The sequence below is a fragment of the Spermophilus citellus genome (assembly GCF_964194105.1).
Source record: "Spermophilus citellus genome assembly, chromosome: 3".
Lineage (NCBI taxonomy): Eukaryota > Metazoa > Chordata > Mammalia > Rodentia > Sciuridae > Spermophilus > Spermophilus citellus.
This window is the reverse complement of record NC_138184.1, coordinates 215,547,523-215,565,512: the sequence shown is the minus strand read 5'-3', so window position 1 is coordinate 215,565,512 and position 17,990 is coordinate 215,547,523. Positions and strand designations below refer to the sequence as shown.

The 17,990-nt window shown below is 39.3% G+C and overlaps 1 protein-coding gene across 2 annotated transcripts in view; it reads right to left on the bottom strand.

Moving 5' to 3' along the window:
- Positions 1-17,990, bottom strand: part of AKR1D1 (aldo-keto reductase family 1 member D1) — a gene marked incomplete at both ends in the record, with an annotated part of 41,196 nt that overhangs the window by 12,506 nt on the left and 10,700 nt on the right. For both annotated transcript variants that reach the window (XM_081284556.1, XM_081284557.1), the window contains one exon: positions 528-605. In XM_081284556.1, the coding sequence (XP_081140682.1) occupies positions 528-605 (78 nt within the window). The remainder of the gene's footprint in view (positions 1-527; positions 606-17,990) is intronic.

Genomic DNA, 17,990 nt, shown 5'->3' with positions numbered 1-17,990 from the left:
ACCCCGCCTCGGGAACAAGCCACCTCAAAGTGCCCCTCCCGTCTCCATGAATTCAAACTCTTATCCTCCTAGAATTCCCCACTTTTGTGATCTTGGGGAAGGAGCCAACAACTTGTTCAAAAATAGAACCAGAATTATTTTTTAGCTTTGATGTATCATCTTCTCTCTTTTAGACATCATAGAATTAATTTTTTCAATTCGGTTTTTAAAATTTGTATATCTCATTTACGTTTTTTCAATTGCCGTTCCGTGAGAACCTATCTCCTTTCCTTTTTTTTTTTTTCCTACTTCCACACCTTCCTCTTCCCTTTCCTTGGCCTTCTTCTCCTCAGCAAAACAAAACGAAGAATCATCAGCACCAGGAATGGAGATTTCATGTGTCCGTACTTAGGGTTGGAAATACTGGCTCTGACTGTTAATTTCCACCGGGAGTAAAGGCTACGGTTTGCCATAAACCCGACAGGAACAATTTGATCACAGCCCTGAAAATGTAGTTTTTTTAAAAATAAGAGGCCATGTGAACATACCTCCCAAGTGGCACACAGATCTGATTTATGATACAACCACTTGCCATTCTCATCTCTAGGATACACTTCATTTCCAGGCTGCAACGAAACAAAACAACACAACAGAACATTATCCATTTTATTTATATCTGGGAAATAAAGTTATGGAATTTGATTTTTCATTATACCAATATATCCTGGCCCTGAGAAAGCAATTCAAGCTGACTTATTTATATGTTTATATAACTACATGATAAATATCGTGTATAATTATATAAAATGATAAATTATTATTCTATACTTTAATTGTATAATAATTATGTGATTAATCATATTAAAACATATCATTATATTATAGCATCACCATATTGTACTGGGAATTCAAGATGACAGATGAGAGGCACCCAGCACCCGCCTGCTTCTCCATGAGTTAGAATTAAGTCAGCAGGTGGGTAGCTGCTTACTGAGGTGGGTGACTGTGGGAGAGTGCTGGAATTCAACAAAAGAGAAGAAAGAGACATGGAGAAACCCAAAGATTTTGGATACCAGGTGCTGGGAGAAAGAGACCCCAGCACTGATCACACAGCAGCATGTCAGGGGGAGCAGGAATACCCACTCTGGTGGGGATGGGGAAAAGGAAGAGTCCCAGATTGCTCCATGAGCCCAGAATTCAGCCCCTAGCAGATGTACAGTCAAGACCGACAAGAGACCTGGGAACTGCGCAGTGAGTGGGATCTGGGTAAGTTCAGTGCACTTCCCAGTAGTATATTCCCATAGAGCTGAGAAGAATCTGAGCTTATTGCTCTGGGAATCAGAGGCTCCTGCAATTTGCTACATCTGTGATCCTGGAACCTGTGGGAATTTTTACTCAGTGCCTGTATGAGCAGCTCCCTCATGCACCACTTTGCCTGGGGGAAAGACTGACACAAACACACTGAGAATTCTGTTATGGGAAACGGGATGGCAACGTGGAAGGGAGCAGGTTAAAATCTGCAGTTTTGAAAACCTGTCAACTAAGTCCAAGGGAGTGGAAGCCACGTGTGATTTTGCGTGGGAGCTAAGCCTGAGAGCATCAGGATGATGGGTGGTAGATCACATGGAACCTGCTGCCCCTCAGTCCTTCCAGCACAGATCTCTGTGGGTTCCTTACCCTGTCCCACCTGCAGGGGGTGCAGGGACAAGCCACAGCACCAGCATTCAGCCAGTGCTTGGAGTGCAGAGCCCAAATAGCTAAAGAGAAACTCTTCCAGTGGAGAACTCCACGTTCCATGTTAACTCATTCCATTGTGCAAAGTAGCTGAGAGGAATTCCAACTAGCTCCAGCCACAGGTCATTCCTCATTAGACAATGGTGCACACCATGATTAGAAAGAACTAGAGTGTGTGTGTGTGTTTTCTCTTTAATTTTTTAATTTGCTTTCTCTTTTCCCCTTCCCCTTTGATTTTTAACTTTTCCCCTGCTTTATATTCTTAAATGTAAATTTAAAATCAAAAATTTTATTTTTTCTGTGTATTTCCTCTCTCTCTCTCTCTCTCTCTCTCTCTCTCTCTCTCTCTCTCTCCCCCTTCCTTCTCTCTCTCCCTCCCTCTCTCTCCCTCCCTCTCCCTCCATCCCTCTCTTTCCCTTCCTCCCTCCGTCCCTCTCCCAGGGATTGAGCCCAGGGGTGCTTATCCTTGGAGCCACATCCCCAGTCCTTTTTCATATTTTATCTAGATATGGGATCTCACTGAGTTTCTTAGACCCTTGCTAAATTGCTGAGGCTGGCTTTGAACTGGAAATATTCCTGCCTCAGCCTCTGGAGCTGCTGGGATTACAAGCATGTGCCACGGTGCCTGACCTATTGTTATTTTTATTGCCACTGCTGTTACTGTTTTGGTGCTTTTATTTTTAAATATTTATTTGTTATTGTGCACACTTTGGGTTCTGCCACAGAGCTACCCTCTGGCCCAGGCGAGAGTAATTGTGCCTAGCTCTAGTATTGACCTAGCCCCAGTTGAACCTTGGGAGATAACTTCAATTTAAGAACAGGGAGGACAAAATGCCCAGACAAAGACCATCCCCAAGTGGGCACAGCTAGGGAGCTCTGGACAGTCACCTCCACAGTAACAGGAGAGAGGAATAAGACTACTTTTGTGGACATGGTACCTATGAGGGCCTTCAGCATTTGTTACCAACACACCCTGTCAGATTGCACAAGACTAGATGTGAGTGCCACAGAGGGGAGCTGGGATCCTGGTCCCTGGCTTCCCACATGAAACACACCAGGAACTGTGCCAGGGTATAAACAGAGGGTAAAATTCCAGGCCCTTCACCATGATTGCACAGTCAGTATCAGAATCTCTTCCAAGTAACAGCCAATGTCATCGGTGTCTGTGGAAATCCCCCTCCATGATAGGGGCTTCTGCTCCGACTGTGGGAATAATCCCAGAGGGTCACCTCTACACCACATCTGCCTGAATTACCAGAGGGACCCCAGTCTCATAAGACCTACAGAGCAAGTGGGCTGCTCGGGCCCTGATACAATGTGTATTCTGTCAAAATCCACTCATCTCAGCCCAAAAGACAGAGGGAGATTACACTACAAAGTCCAATTGGACTTAAACCCAACACTGCAGAACAAACCACTATCCTAAAATATCACCAAGAGAAGGCTACCTACTAAGAAGGCCCTCAAATAAAAGTGGAGGAGCTATTCATTCCAAGAGATGCCAACATGGAAACACAAGAAATGTGAAAAAACAGGCAATATGACACCTCATAAATCTCATAATTTTGTAGATCTATCAAAGTGGGTGAAATGATGGATAAAGATTTCAAAAGAGTAATTTCTAAAAGGCTCAATGAATTTCAAGAGACTACAGGTAAACAATTGAAGAGAATGCGGAATGTGAATGAGAAATTCAGTAAAGAAAGGTTTTGAAAAAGAACTAAACAGAAATCTTATAAATGCAAAACCTGGTAAGTCAGATAAAACTTTGTTGAAAGCCTCAGCAACATGCTAGATCAAGTGGAAGGAAGAGTATCAGAACTCAAAGACAGATCTGGTGAAGTATTATATTCAAACAGAAATAAAGAATAATAAAGAATGTACAGAACCTACAAGATCTTTGGAACATCATTCACAGATCAGATATCTGCATCATCATCATCATGCCTGAGGGGAAGAAGCTATAGGCTGAAGGCAAAAACCAAGCAGAACAAAACCCTGTTCAGTGAAATAATAGAAAATTTCCCCGATCTTGGGACAGGCACCGACATCCAGGCATAGAAGGCATTTAGAACCCCAAACAGACGCAATCACCAAAAAACTCTCCATAACCTATTACGGTTAAATTGCCAAAGTACAGGACAAAGAAAGAATGTTAATATCCTCAAAAGAGGAGCAGCAACCCACATTTTTTCAAATTATTTTAGTATTTTAGCATTTTACCCAAGAGTACATTTCACGGCATCAGGAAAACGCCATCCTGATCACATATACTCACCACACATTATCCATGAGGGGAAAAATGGTGATGATAACATAAATTGCTGAATCACCCATATAACTTCCTGAACTCAACATTTATCACAAACTAGCTCTCTTGTCATTCCATTATAGATCTTTTTTACTGGCATTTCCCTTAACTCTTTCATTTTAATTTGTTCTAATATGACAATAGAATGCATTTTGAAATATCATACAGAAATGGAATATAACTTCTCATTCTCCTGGTTGTACATGATATAGGATTACACAAGTCATGTAGTCATATGTGCGCATAAGGTCATAATTTCCCAATTCATGCCATTGTCCTTCCTACTCCTGTACCCACTTCCTTCCCTTCACTCCCTCTGTCTAATCCAAATTACCTCTATTCTTTCCTAGCCCCTGGCCCTGCCATCATTATTGTGAATTAGCATCTGCATGTCAGAGAAAACATTCAACCTTGAGTTCTTTGGGATTGGCTTATTTCACTTAGCATGATAGGCTCCACATCCATCCATTTAGTAGCAAATGCCATAATTTCATTCTTCTTTAAGGTTGAGTAATATTCCATTGTGTATATATGTCACATTTTCTTCATCCCATCTTGTTGAGGGGCACCTAGGTTGGTTCAATAGTTTAGCTATTGTGAATTGAGCTGCTATAATCATTAATGTGACTGTGTCACTGTAGTATGCTGATTTTTTAAGTCCTTTAGGCATAAACCTAGGAGTGGGATAACTGGGTCAAATAGTGGTTCCACTCCAAGTTTTCTGAGGAATCTCCACACTGCTTTCCATAATGGTTGTACCAATTTATAGTCCCACAGCAATGTATGAGTGTACCTCTCCCGCCCCACATCCTTGCCAATATTTATTATTGCTTGTATTTTTGATAATTGCCATTCTGACTAGAGTGAGATGAATTCTTTTTATTTATTTTTTTATTTTTTTAGTTCTGGGCGGACACAACATCTTTGTTGGTATGTGGTGCTGAGGATTGAACCCGGGCCGCACGCATGCCAGACGAGCGCGCTACCGCCTGAGCCACATTCCCAGCCCCTAGTGAGATGAATTCTTAAGAGTAGTTTTGATTTGCATTTCCCTAACTGCTAGTGATGTTGAACATTTTTTCATATATTTGTTGATTGATTCTATTTCTTCTGTGAAGTGTCTGTTCAGTTCTTTAGCCCATTTATTGACTAGGTTATTTGTCAAAATCACATTTAGAGACAAACCTATTAAAATATCAGTAGATTTCTTAGAAGAAATTCTCAAGGCCAGGAGGGGATGGAATGATGCATTTCAAGTCCTCTAAGAAAATAACTGCTGACCAAGAGTGCTGTATCCAACAAGATTATCTTTCAGCACTAAAGGTTAATTAAGGACCTTCCAAGATAACCATAATCTAAGATAATTCGTGATCACTAGATTGGCATTACAAAGAAACTTAAGGAAATCCTATATCCAGAAGAAGAAGAAAAATAGACACAATCATGAAAGTACACAAAAGAAGAAATCTCACCAGAAGACACACAAATGAAAAATAGGAAAGAATCAAACATAATCAACGCAGTAAACCATCACATTTCTAAGATAAATAAGGAAGAAATAAACAAAGATTACTCAAAACAACCAGATGAAAAACAACAGAAAGACAGGAGGTAGTACATACCTTTTAATAACCCAGAATGTAAAGGGTCTTAATTCTCCAACTGAAAGGCACAGACTGGCTGAATGGATTAAAATACAATACCTACAACTAAGTTACCTATAACAAAATCACCCCATCTGCACATGCAAATGAAAGGGAAAGGACAGGGAAAGGTAAGATCCAGTGGAATCCAAAATGAAGGAGGAATGGCTCTACTTACATGTGACAAAAGAGACGTGAAAAAAAAAACAAAAGAGGCAAAGAAAGTCACTATATTGTTGGATCAGACAATTCATCAAGAAGATATAACAAACCACTTGACCCAGCTAAGCCACATCAATCTTTATAGCAGCTCAATTCACAACAGCCAGACTATGGAACCAATCTAGGTGTCCCTCAATAGATGAATTGTGGGAGCTGACCTGGATGAACATGTCTTTAAGTCCTGATTCCCCGGGGCACTGAACAATTATTGCCTTCCATCTGGCAGGGCAGTGCCAGGTGCAGTAACTTGGGTGTTACCCCAGGCGTGGCTCCAGGAGGAGGTGTCACCAGCTGGGGTTGAGTTACACTCACCTATTCCTTTGAAATCCTACCCCTGTGCCCTTTTGGGGGATAGACTATTCCATGGAACAGCCTCCCCCAATAAAACCCGGTGCGAGGCATGTTCTCTCTCTCTCTGTTTCTTGCCTGCTTTGCCTCCTTTGTGGGAACGGGGTCAGAGGATACATCACAGAGCCCAAAGGAAAAAGTTGTTTCTCTGTCTCTGTGGGATTTTTTTCATGCCAGCCCAGTTCACCTGGAGTGACCCTGACAGGTTTAGCTGTGTGTTGCTACAATGAATGGATAAAGAAAATGTGGTACATATATTCAATAGACTTACTCAGCTTTAAAGAAGAATGAAATTATGGCATTTGCCAGTAAATGGATAGAGTTGGAGAACAACATGCTAAGTGAAATAAGCCAACCCCAAAAAACCAAAGGCCAAATGTTTTCTCTAATATGTGGATGCTAATTCACAATAAGGTAGGTGGGGGGCACTAAAGAAGAATAGTGTCACCTTAGATTAGGTAGAGGGAAGTGAAGGGAGAGGAGGGGAAGGGATGTGGGGATAGGAAGGATAGTAGAATGAACAGACATTATTACTTTATGTATGTAGGTGACTGCATGACCAATGTGATTCTACAATATGTACACTCAAAAATGAGAAATTATATCCCATCTATGTATGACATATGAAATGCATAAATGCATTATACTGTCATGTATAACTAATTAAATAAATTTTTTAAGTGATAGGAAATGAAAACAAACACCACCCATCTGTTTATGAGGTTTTAAATAAAAATGATAAGTTGTGTACAAATTAAAAAAAGATATAACAATTATAAATGTATATGCACCAAATATTAGAGCACCTAATGAATGAAACAAATACTATTGGACATAAAGGGAGAAGTAGGCCTGAGTACAATAATAGTGGATGACTTAAATACCCCTCTCTCTCCATTAAAACATCCAGACAAAAAACTCAACAAAGAAACATCATAGTTAAATCACACATAGATCAAATGTTCTAAACAGGCATCTGCAGAATGTTCCACCCAATAACAGCCCAATATATATTTTTTCATCAGAAGATGTAGTTTTTACTGAAATAGATCCTGTGTTAGATCACAAAGCAAGTCTTAACAAATTTTTTTTAAATGGAAATAATTTCTTGCCTTTTTTCTGATCACAGTGAAAAGAAACTAGAAATCAACGCAAGTTAAACCACAGGAAATCTACAAATACAAGGAGACTGAAAAACACACTATTGAACAAACAGTGACTCACTGGAGAAATATGAGAAGAAATTAAAAATCAAATGAAAATTGAAACAGAACATACCAGAATTTATGGAATACAACAAAAGCAACACTCAGAGGGAGGTTTATAGTCATCAGTGCTTACATTATAAAATAAAAGCTCTCAAGCACATAATCTAATGATCCATCTCAAAGTCTTAGAAAAATAAAAACAAACCAAACCCCAAATCAGTAGAAGAAAAATCAGAGTAGAAATAGGTAAAATATAAAATAAAGAACAATACAAAGGACCAATGAAATAAAGAGTTGGTTCTTTGAAAAGATAAACCAAATTGACAAATCTTTATCTAAAGTAACTAAAAGAAAGAGAAGAACTAAATAAATAAATTAGAGATAAAAAGAAGACATTACAATAGACATCACTGAAATTCCAGAGATTATTAGGGAATATTTTGAACATCTATATGCCAATAAATTGAAAAATTGAGGAGAAATGGACAAATATCTGGATATCTGACCTAAAATTGAACCAAGAAGATACAGAAAAACCTAAATAGATTTATAATCTCATAGCTTGTTATTAAAGCATACAAAGCAGGGCATGGTGGCATATGCCTGTAATCCCAATGGCTCAGGAGGCTGAGGCAGGAGGATCTCGAGTTCAAAGGCAGCCTCAGCAAAAGTGAGGCACTAAGCAACTCAGTGAAACCCTGTCTCTAAATAAAATACAAAGTAGGGCTGGAGATGTGGCTCAGTGGTTGAGCTTCCATGAGTTCAATTCCTAGTACCAAAAAAAAAAAAAAAGTAATAAAAAGACTCTCAACAAAGATAGTCTAGGATTGGGTGACTTCACTGTAATTTTTATCAGACTCTTAAAGAAGAATTAACAGCAGTGCTCCTAAAGTAGAGTCAAGGGTAAAAATCATGTGATCATCTTGATAAATGTAGAAAAGTCTTTGATAAAGTTCAACATTCCTTTATGATAAAAGGGATGTTGAATAAATTAGTATTTGAGCTTTTTATTTCAACATAATAAAAACTATAATGACAAACTTATAGCCAACATCATACTGAATGGAGAAAAACTGAAAACATTTCCTCTAAGATGAGCAAGAATGTCCACTCTCACCGTCCTCGTTCAATGTAACACTATGTTTTAGTTAGAGCAATGAGACGAGAGAAAGAAACAAAGGTATACAATAGAAAAGGACAAAGTCAGATTATTCCAGTTTGCTGACAATATAATTCTATACATACAAAATCCTAAAGACTCCACCAAAAGACTTTTAGTGGATTGATAAACAGATTCAGTAAAGTAGCAGGACACAAAATCAGCATACAGAAATCAGTCGATCTTTCATAAGCCAATAATGAACTTGCTGAGAAATCAGTAGTTAACCCCATTTACAATCAACAAAATAAAATAGAATAAAAACCTAGGAATAAACCTAAGGATGTAGGAATAGCTCTACAATGAAAACTGTAAAACACAGAAGAAAGAAATTGAAGAAGCAACTAGAAGGGAGAAAGACTTCCCATATTCATGGATCAGGAGAATTAATATTGTAAAATGTCCATACTACTCAAAACAATCTATAAATTCAATGAAATCTCCGTCACAAGACCAACTATATTCTTCACAGAACTATAAAAAACTATCCTACAATTCATATGCAAGCACAAAAGACCCCAGATAGCCAAAACAATTCTGAATAAAAAGAGCAATGCTTAGAGGCATCAAAATACTTGATCTCAAAAAACACTGCAGAGATATGGTAACAAAAACAGCATGATATTGCCCCAAAAAAGAAAAAAAAATAGACATGTAAACCAATGGAGTAGACTAGAGAACTCAGAAAGAAATTCAGGTATCTTCAGTCAACTGATTTTTGATAAATGTCCAAAGACAGACATTAGAGAAAGGACAAACTCTTTAACAAATGCTGTCTGGTAAACCAGATAGCCACTGGTCGAAGTCAGAAGCTGGATCCTTGTCTCTTATCCTGAACAAAAGTCAACTCAAAGTGGATCAAAGAGGGCTGGGGATAATAGCTCAGGTGGCAGAGTGCTTGCCTTGCATGCACAAGGCCCTGGGTTCAATCCCCAACACCAACACCAAAAAAAAAAAAAAAAAAAAAAAAGGATCAAAGACCTAATATAAGACCCAAGACTGCAGTTACCAGAAGACAACATAGGAGGAACACTTCAAGATATTGGCACAGTGCTTGATTTCCTGAATAGGTCTCAAATAGCTCAAGAAACAAAAGCAAAAATTGACAAATGGGATTATATCAAATTAAAAACTTTTGTACAGTAAAGGAAACAATTAACAGAAAGAATAGAGAGCCTACTGAGTGGGAGAAAACCTTTATAGGCTATTCATCTAACAGGATCATTATCCAGAACATGTTAAAAAAAAACTGCTAAAACTTAACTACAAAACAAACAAGCCACAACAAAGGACAAATGACCTGAATAGGCACTTCTCGAGGACAAAGTATAAATGGCCAATAATTATATGGAAAATGCTTGATATCTTCCCCTCTCATTGCATTTAGGGAAATGCAAATCAAACTCCATTGAGAATCCAGGGATTCCATCTCACCTTATAAAAAGACAGAAAAAAATATATCCAACAAATGCTGATGAGGATGTGGAGAAAAAGTAACCTTTATACACATTTAGTGGAGATGTGCATTAATAAGTCACTTTGGAAAACAGTATTGAAGTTCCTCAAAAAATAAAAATAAAAGTACCCTATGATCTAGCTATCACAGTCCTGGGTATACATCTGAAGGAATTGAAGTCAGCCTACAAAAGAAACCGCTGCATGCCCATGTTTATTGTGGCAGCATATATAATAACAAAATATGGGAGCAGCCTATGTGCCTGTTAGTAGTTGAAAGAATAAAGAAAATATGGTAGACATACACAATGGAGATTTTTTTCAGCCATAAAGAATAATAAAATCCTGTCATTTGCTGGAATGGATGAAACTGGAGGACATGTGAAGTAAAATAATCCAGACCCAGAAAGAAAAATATGTCATTTTTTTAATATGTGGAAACTAAAAACAAAATGAAATGAAAAGATGATCTGAAAGTAGAAGGGGGACTGACTGTTAGGGACTAGAAAGGGGATCCGTGTAAGCAGGGAGAAAGGACCTCATGGAGGACAGACATGATCAATCTGTGTGCATGAATAGGAATGTTTAAGTGTAACCCTGTCATGTATAGAATTAATGTGTTAATTTGCAATATATATGAATCACATTATATTATACATGCTATATTTTACCTTTTGTGGCACTGCCCAAGAATTCTTTCATAGTCTCATAATCTCACCTGGCATTCATTTTAAATTGAATTATTATTTTTTCTTTATTTAATGACAAGTTATCATTCTTAAGCCATGGAATTCTCTCTTAGAAAATTACTTTTATTTAAAAAAAAAGTGGTGGCTGAGTGAGGGTTAGGCCTATTTGTGGTTTGACAGTCTATCCTTATTAAGGTTCAAGGCAGCAAATTTATTACTGTCTTAAGAAACCAAAGATCATCACTAAGAGTAAGAAGAAATTCTTCAGGTAAGAAAAGTGTAGCTAATGGCTGAAGGTTCCCTAAGTGTCAGAAAACTGACAGCAGGTGACTGCTTTGTCCTGTGGTGCTTTCCTTTCTCTCTTTGGGCCCACCAAGAGTTTAGTGTCTTCTTTTCTACCCTGTGTTTGATCTGAAGGTCAAACTCCTCCTCTGGTTTTTGGTTGGTCCTCTTCTAACTAAGCCTGACGATGGAACACAGTCCTTCAGATTTCTTCTTTTGTGAACCCAAATCTTTGAAAGGGGATTCATGACTATTTAGTAAGGAGGACCATGATATTTCCAACTGACATGACTTATAAGGTGGTGTTGAAAATTTCTAGATATTTTACAAAACAATCCCAAACTCACTTCCTAGATGGACACAAAAATCTAAGGATAAGACGCCGATTTAAGGAAAGGTCATCCTGGCCTTATGCTCAGGCCTTTGCTTTTTGGAAGGGCCACCTCACTCTGGTGACACTGATTAGGTTTCAACTTTACTGTGATTACAGTCCAGTACTGGTGAAGCTCATCATTTTATACTACCACTTTCTGTTCTATAGATATGTCCCACTGATATAGTACCAGATCCAATATTACCCTTGTAATATTGAAGTTAATGAGATCTCCTTTTCTTCCCTATCAGCAAATTTCTTTTCTGGCCAGTAACATAAGCCTTCATACTTTCCCTGGACCACATGTTTCATCACCATTATTTTTATATTCTATCCCCTGATATCCCTCTTCCTATTGAGCTATCCTCTTCCAATCCCTCACCTATTGAGCTCAGTCCCACAGCTCCCTGTTGAGCTTGTTCTAGGATCTGGGGATATCATGGTTGAGAAGGCGACCAAGTTCCAAGTCTAATGGGAATGACATTCTAGTGTAGATAGAATAACAAACAAGATGAGCAAGAAAATAAGATTTAGGTACCGATAAATGCTAAAAAGGCTACCTGCATAATAGAAAATGACTTGAACAGGATGAGTTTTGATAGAATTTTTAGGGAAGGCCTCCTTAGTCAGATGACAATTAAACTGGATCTTGAAAGGTTAGAGATAAAGACAACTATAGGAAGACTCAGAAGAAAAGTTTAGGCAGAGGAACCACCCAACTGACACATTGATTTTAGAATCCTAACTTTCAGAACTGTTTAAAAAAATAAATTTCAGTTTAAGCTATCTAGTTTGTAGTACTTAAAAAAAATCATGGAAAACTAATGCAATGAATAAATGTGAGAACACACAAAACGTATTAGGATACTGCATAAGGATTTGTCAGCTTTCAGCTACTCTGGTCTGAACGAATGTTTATAAGCCTCCTAAATTCACATGTTGAAACCTGATCACCATTAGAGGATGGAGCCTTTGAAAAGGGATAAGGTCAGGACCACTCGGACCTTGTGAATGGGACTGATACCCTTATAAAGGAGGCTTCAGACAGCTGCCCTGACCCTTCCACCCTGTGAGGACAGGTAGACAGTGCTGTCCATGAGGAATGGGCCTTCACCAGACACTGAATCTTCTGGCACCTTGATCTTGGACTTCCTAGGTTCCAGAACTGCGAGCAATAAGTTTCTCTTGTTCGTAAATTCCTCAGTCTAATGGATTTTGTGGTAGCAGCCCACATGGACTAAGATGGTACCCCTCAGATGCCTTTACCATTTTTTGCTTATGCTCTTCTTTCACTACCCACAGCCAGCACCTGCTTGAATCTGTCTGTTAGAAGACAGACCTCAGACCGATGGAACCTGTTTGCTTCCTCATATGGGGTGTGCCCAGGAATTGACACCCACCGGGGGCAGCTCTTGACCTAGAGCTGCAGAGGTAAAAGTATTGCTGTTCCTCAATCAAGTGATTCTAAGATGTGGCTAACTCTGGCTAGAGGTTCCCAGGACCTTGAGTCAAAGTTGCTTTCTGGAGGACTTTTTCTGTCACACCTCTGCTTGACTCCTTTTACCCCAGTCACGTTTCCTCACTTCCCTATCAGTGTTCCCCAGCTGCAGGTCATAATAACTCACTCTCATGTACACCTCATTTCAGGGTCTGGCTCTGGACTGGAGCCAGAGCAGTAGAGATGAAAATAAGAGAAGAGATTAACATATGAACTAGGAGTGGGGCCAATACCTTTAATGTTGGCTTGGAAATGAGGTGAAGTGGTGGCAGTGAGGGACAGAGAGAAATCAAGGATAATTCCTAAGCTCCTTAGCTGAATGGTGGTAATCATTTCCTGAGGTTGGGGCCAAGATTCAAGAGTGTTTATTTTTTTCTCTCTCTCTCTCCAGTACTGGGGATTGAACCCAGGGGTGCTCTAGTACCAACTCCTCAACTACACCCCCAGCCTTTTTAAAATTTTTTGAAACAGGATCTCATTAAGTTGCTTAGAGCCTTGCTAGGTTGCCCAGGATGGCCTCAAACTTACAATCTTCCTGCCTCAGCCTCCCAAGTTGCTAGGATTATAGGCATGAACTACCATACCCAGAAATATTTTTGATGTTTTGACCAATCTGTTATTCGTTTCCTGTAGCACTGTGGATTGAATTTAGGGATGCCTGCTAGGCAAGAGCTCCACCACTGAATTACATCCTTAGTCTCTGTTTGACTTTGAAATGACCATTAGAGGACATTCAAGGGAGTATTTGGAGAGACAGTTGAACAGAGAAGCTAGAGTTCAGAAAGAGATCATGGTTACAGATTAAATTTGGGACTCATCAGCCTATAAAATGGTCTTAAGGCTGTGTGAATGGGTGGAATCAATTTACAGAGATAGTAGGCCTAGGTCCTATCCATTTCCACCCTGAGCATATAGAACCTCATCTGACCTTGGAAGCTAAACGCTGTTGGTCCTGGGAAGAGAGTGAGGCCAGTAAGACAAGACTATGGCAGAAAGAGCATTGGGCATAATAACATTTGAAGGTTGGCAGAGGGTAGCTGTCAAAGAATCATGAGAATGTATTATCATACAAGCTGAAAGAGGAAAATATTTAAAGAGGGAGATGAACACACAACTGTGTTGAAAGAGATCAAATAACATGAGGACAAAGTGTCTGTTGGGTTTGGCAGGATGGACGCCTTTGCTGACTTTGATAGAAATCTCTTGTTGGGAGTTGTTACCATTTGAATATGTCTACCAGAATTTATGTGTTGAAAGCTTAATACCCATTGCAACAGTGCTGGGAGATGGGGACCAATGACAAGTGGTTAGGAGAATAGCCAGGTGCCATTATAAAAAGGACTTATAAGAGTGAGTTTGTTCTCTTGCAGTCTTTCCTCTTCCACCTCTGCCATGCATTGACAGCAAGAAGGCTCTTTTCAGATGCCTTGATAATAGATCTCCCAGCTTCCAGAACTAGGAGACAGTAAATATCTGTTCTCTATAAATGATGCAGCGTCAGGTGTTCTGTTAGTACAAAACAGACTGAGAAGGGAATGCAGTAATTGGACAATACCCATTTTATTCTTAAATATTTTTCTCATTTTTTTCCTCTACCATCTTACTTTCACAAAACTCAACTTTCCCTTAGTAATAACTTTCCACATTGTTCTCTTAGCAAAGAGAATTTCTCCTGTTTCTTCCTGTGTCATTGAAAGGAAGAACTAGTCTCCTTTCTCCTTGATGTATGTTATTATTCACATTTATTATTTTTCATCTCTGATTTCTAAGCTCTCAGATTTTCTGAACATCTATGACCCAAATTTCTACTCCACTCTTCCTCCATATTTTTTGCCTTTTGCATTTTATCATTTTACTCATCTTCTGGAATGACCGTATTCCTCCTTCACGAGTTCTGTTACATGATTTTTTTTCTTCCCCAGATGCTACTATCAAGCCACCCTAACCCATGTTAGGTATTTCCACGTGTCCCCTTGAACTTCCACCATGTCTGCTTTATCCTGAGAAGTTGGTTTTTCTCTTTCCTATACTGTCAGGGAGTATTGGAAGATTAATTCAGCCCTCCAAAAATTCATGCTACTTACTCTTATTTCTGTTCATTCATCTTTTAAAAATGTCTTCTAATTTTTTTTCTATTTTATTGCTCTGAAATTATGTCTGCTTATCAACTTGTCACTTTCAAAAAACACTGAGATTTTTGACAAAAAAGATTTTTTTCACTTAAAAAATTATGAGATTCAAAAGCTTATGATGTTTTAGCTTTAAATATTTATTTCCCAATTACAGGCCCAGTTGGGAGGTATCGTTATATTGTGTCAATTCTTACTGTTAGTTTGATCTTCAGTGTCCCTGAGCTTTGATCCTTTCAAGAGTACAAATAGAAGTTTTCTATTTGCTTTCTCCAAAAAAGACTTAAAAAAGTTATTTCGTCCATAGAGAGGTAATTTTTTTTTTTTTTTTTGGTACCACAGGTTGAACCCAAGGACATTCAACCACTGAGCCACATTCCCAGCCCTTTTTTAATTTTTTTTTATTTTTTTATTTTTATTTTTTTTTAAAGATAGAGTGAGAGAGAGGGAGAGAGAGAGAGAGAGAGAGAATTTTAATATTTATTTTTTAGTTTTTGGCGGACACAACATCTTTGTTTGTATGTGGTGCTGAGGATCAAACCCGGGCCGCACGCATGCCAGGCGAGCGCGCTACCGCTTGAGCCACATCCCCAGCCCTTTTTTTAAATTTTTTTGACAAGTTTCCCTAAGTTGCTTGGGGCCTTGCTGAGTTGCCAAGGCTGGCTTTGAACTCTCTGGCCTCCTGACTCAGCCTCCCGGATGGCTGGGATTACAGATAAGCGCCACTGCACCCAGCTAAACTTTATCTTATCACTTTTAAATACAGGTACTCCCCCAAATTTTAAGACTCAGATTTAGAAAAAAATCTACCATTTGAACAAGAGTCAACAATAACTGAGTGAGATGAGAGTTGAGATCATGATACCAAGAAATCAATGCTGTCCTTGGGTGTTAGGCTCAAGAGGAGAAGTCAGATGGGACAGTGGAGTGTAAAGATGAGCATGGCATTGACCACACGTCACGTGACCCAGGGTCTGACCCCTAAATCTGATGAACTTGGAACATGAGTAACTGACTTCAAGATTTTGAGGCTCAGCTTTCTCTTTTTTGAAATGAGATTATTAATGTGTATAATTGCTAAGCATCCTTTCCACCCAAATATTTCATAATAGTATCTTTTATTTTATTATCTCTTCAATGCCAGGCATTGTGTCAGTACCTCCGCACATGGCCTTTTAGTGACTCCTCGAAGTAGACACAAATTAGCTATTATTGTTTCCATGCAATTGACAATGGAATTGAAGTTCAGAAAGAGTGACTCTTCTAGGGAATAATAAAGCCAAAAGTCAAGAGTGACAATTGACAATGGAATTGAAGTTCAGAAAGTTAAGAGTGATTCCTCTAGGGAATAATAAAGCCAAAAAGTTTGGGTGACTCCGAAGCCCATATTCTTTCCACTACACCATATTTAGGTGATGTGGGAAGGAGATTAGGTATGACTCAACCAAGCCATCTGGCTCCTATGGGACTGAGACGGGATTCAGAAGAGGCAGCCTGGCTCTGGAGCCCATGATCCTTATCATTTGTCACAAATGACCTCTAATTAATGAGTACAGTGGACATCTGTGACCTTTGTGTTCTACCATCCCTCTTCCCTCCTCTCTCATTCTATGGTTTTGGGCTCAACTTCCTCATTTAAAATGGTGACTTTATGGGCTGAGGATGTGGCTCAAGCGGTAGCGCGCTCGCCTGGTGTGCGTGCGGCCCGGGTTCGATCCTCAGCACCACATACCAACAAAGCTGTTGTGTCCCCCGAGAACTAAGAAATAAATATTAAAAATTCTCTCTCTCTCTCTCTCCTCTCTCTCACTCTCTCTTAAAAAAAAATGGTGACTTTATGATGTTTTACAAAAGTGGGTTTTTCCTGCTTCTGGATGCAGCCCAAGATGGCAAAGGGTGGTATCTGAATCTCAGAGTTAGAGAAGTCAGTGTCAGCCAAGGTAGTCAGAAAGGAAATTGAGTGGGAAATAAAATTGGTGCAAGAATGGTCACTGGACGACCTTAGCTGACCCAGCCCCCGCCCCTTTTTTGCTTGTAGTTCTCTAGAAATAGCTGTTGGATGGACTGGGAATGCAGTATCCTGAGAAAAAGAGGAACTGTCCAGAAGAGCCTGGTCCCTATTCCTCTCCCCCATAGAACAGGGTTTCCTGCAGTGCTCTTGCCCATCAGGCATGTTCCCCTGGGCTATAAAACCCACCTCTTGGAATCTCTCAGCTGTAGAGTTACAGGCATTTGTAAATGAGTCTCCATCTGCTCTGGGCAGCTTTCCTTAGCCTTGGGGAACCATGAATTCCAGGCTTCTGTTGTCCCTTGATGCCTATCTGTGACTAATAAAGCTGCTTCACTTGTGTGAATGTTCTGTCTCTCCAGACTTGTGCAGGTGATGAAATCAGCCCAAGATGCAGTGGGCTGGTGTTAGGGTAACTGGTATATGGTGAACTGGCTTTCAGTAGGGCCTTGGGAGAAGAATAGTTCTCAAGGTCTCTCTGACAGCAAGATCTCAGGCCACAGCTGTCCTGTCAAAAAGACACGCACCATCTAATGAGATGCAAATTGAAGGAAAAAAAAAACTTATTATCTGTGCTTTCCTCTTCTGTATTGTTTTGAGCCAGAGACCAAGATGGAGGCCATTAATTTGAGGACTAAGCAGATGAGCAAAGCAAGGAAGCTCTATAGTAAGAGGGGGAAACCCACAGGCCAAGGATTAGATATGAGAAATGTGACCCTATAAGATTTCTAGGTTTAAGACTATTCATTCATGAAGCTGACAGTGAATTTACTGAAAGCCTATCAAAGTTTTAAGATATTTTAAGAAATCTATTGTCCATTAAATCCTTAGCTGACAAACAAAAAGGCAATTATCAGGACAATTGTGAAGCCTCCAAATCCATATTTCCATGAAGTGGGATGCAAAAGTGGAATTTTCCCAAAATCAATGCACTCTGGGTGTGTGACCACTG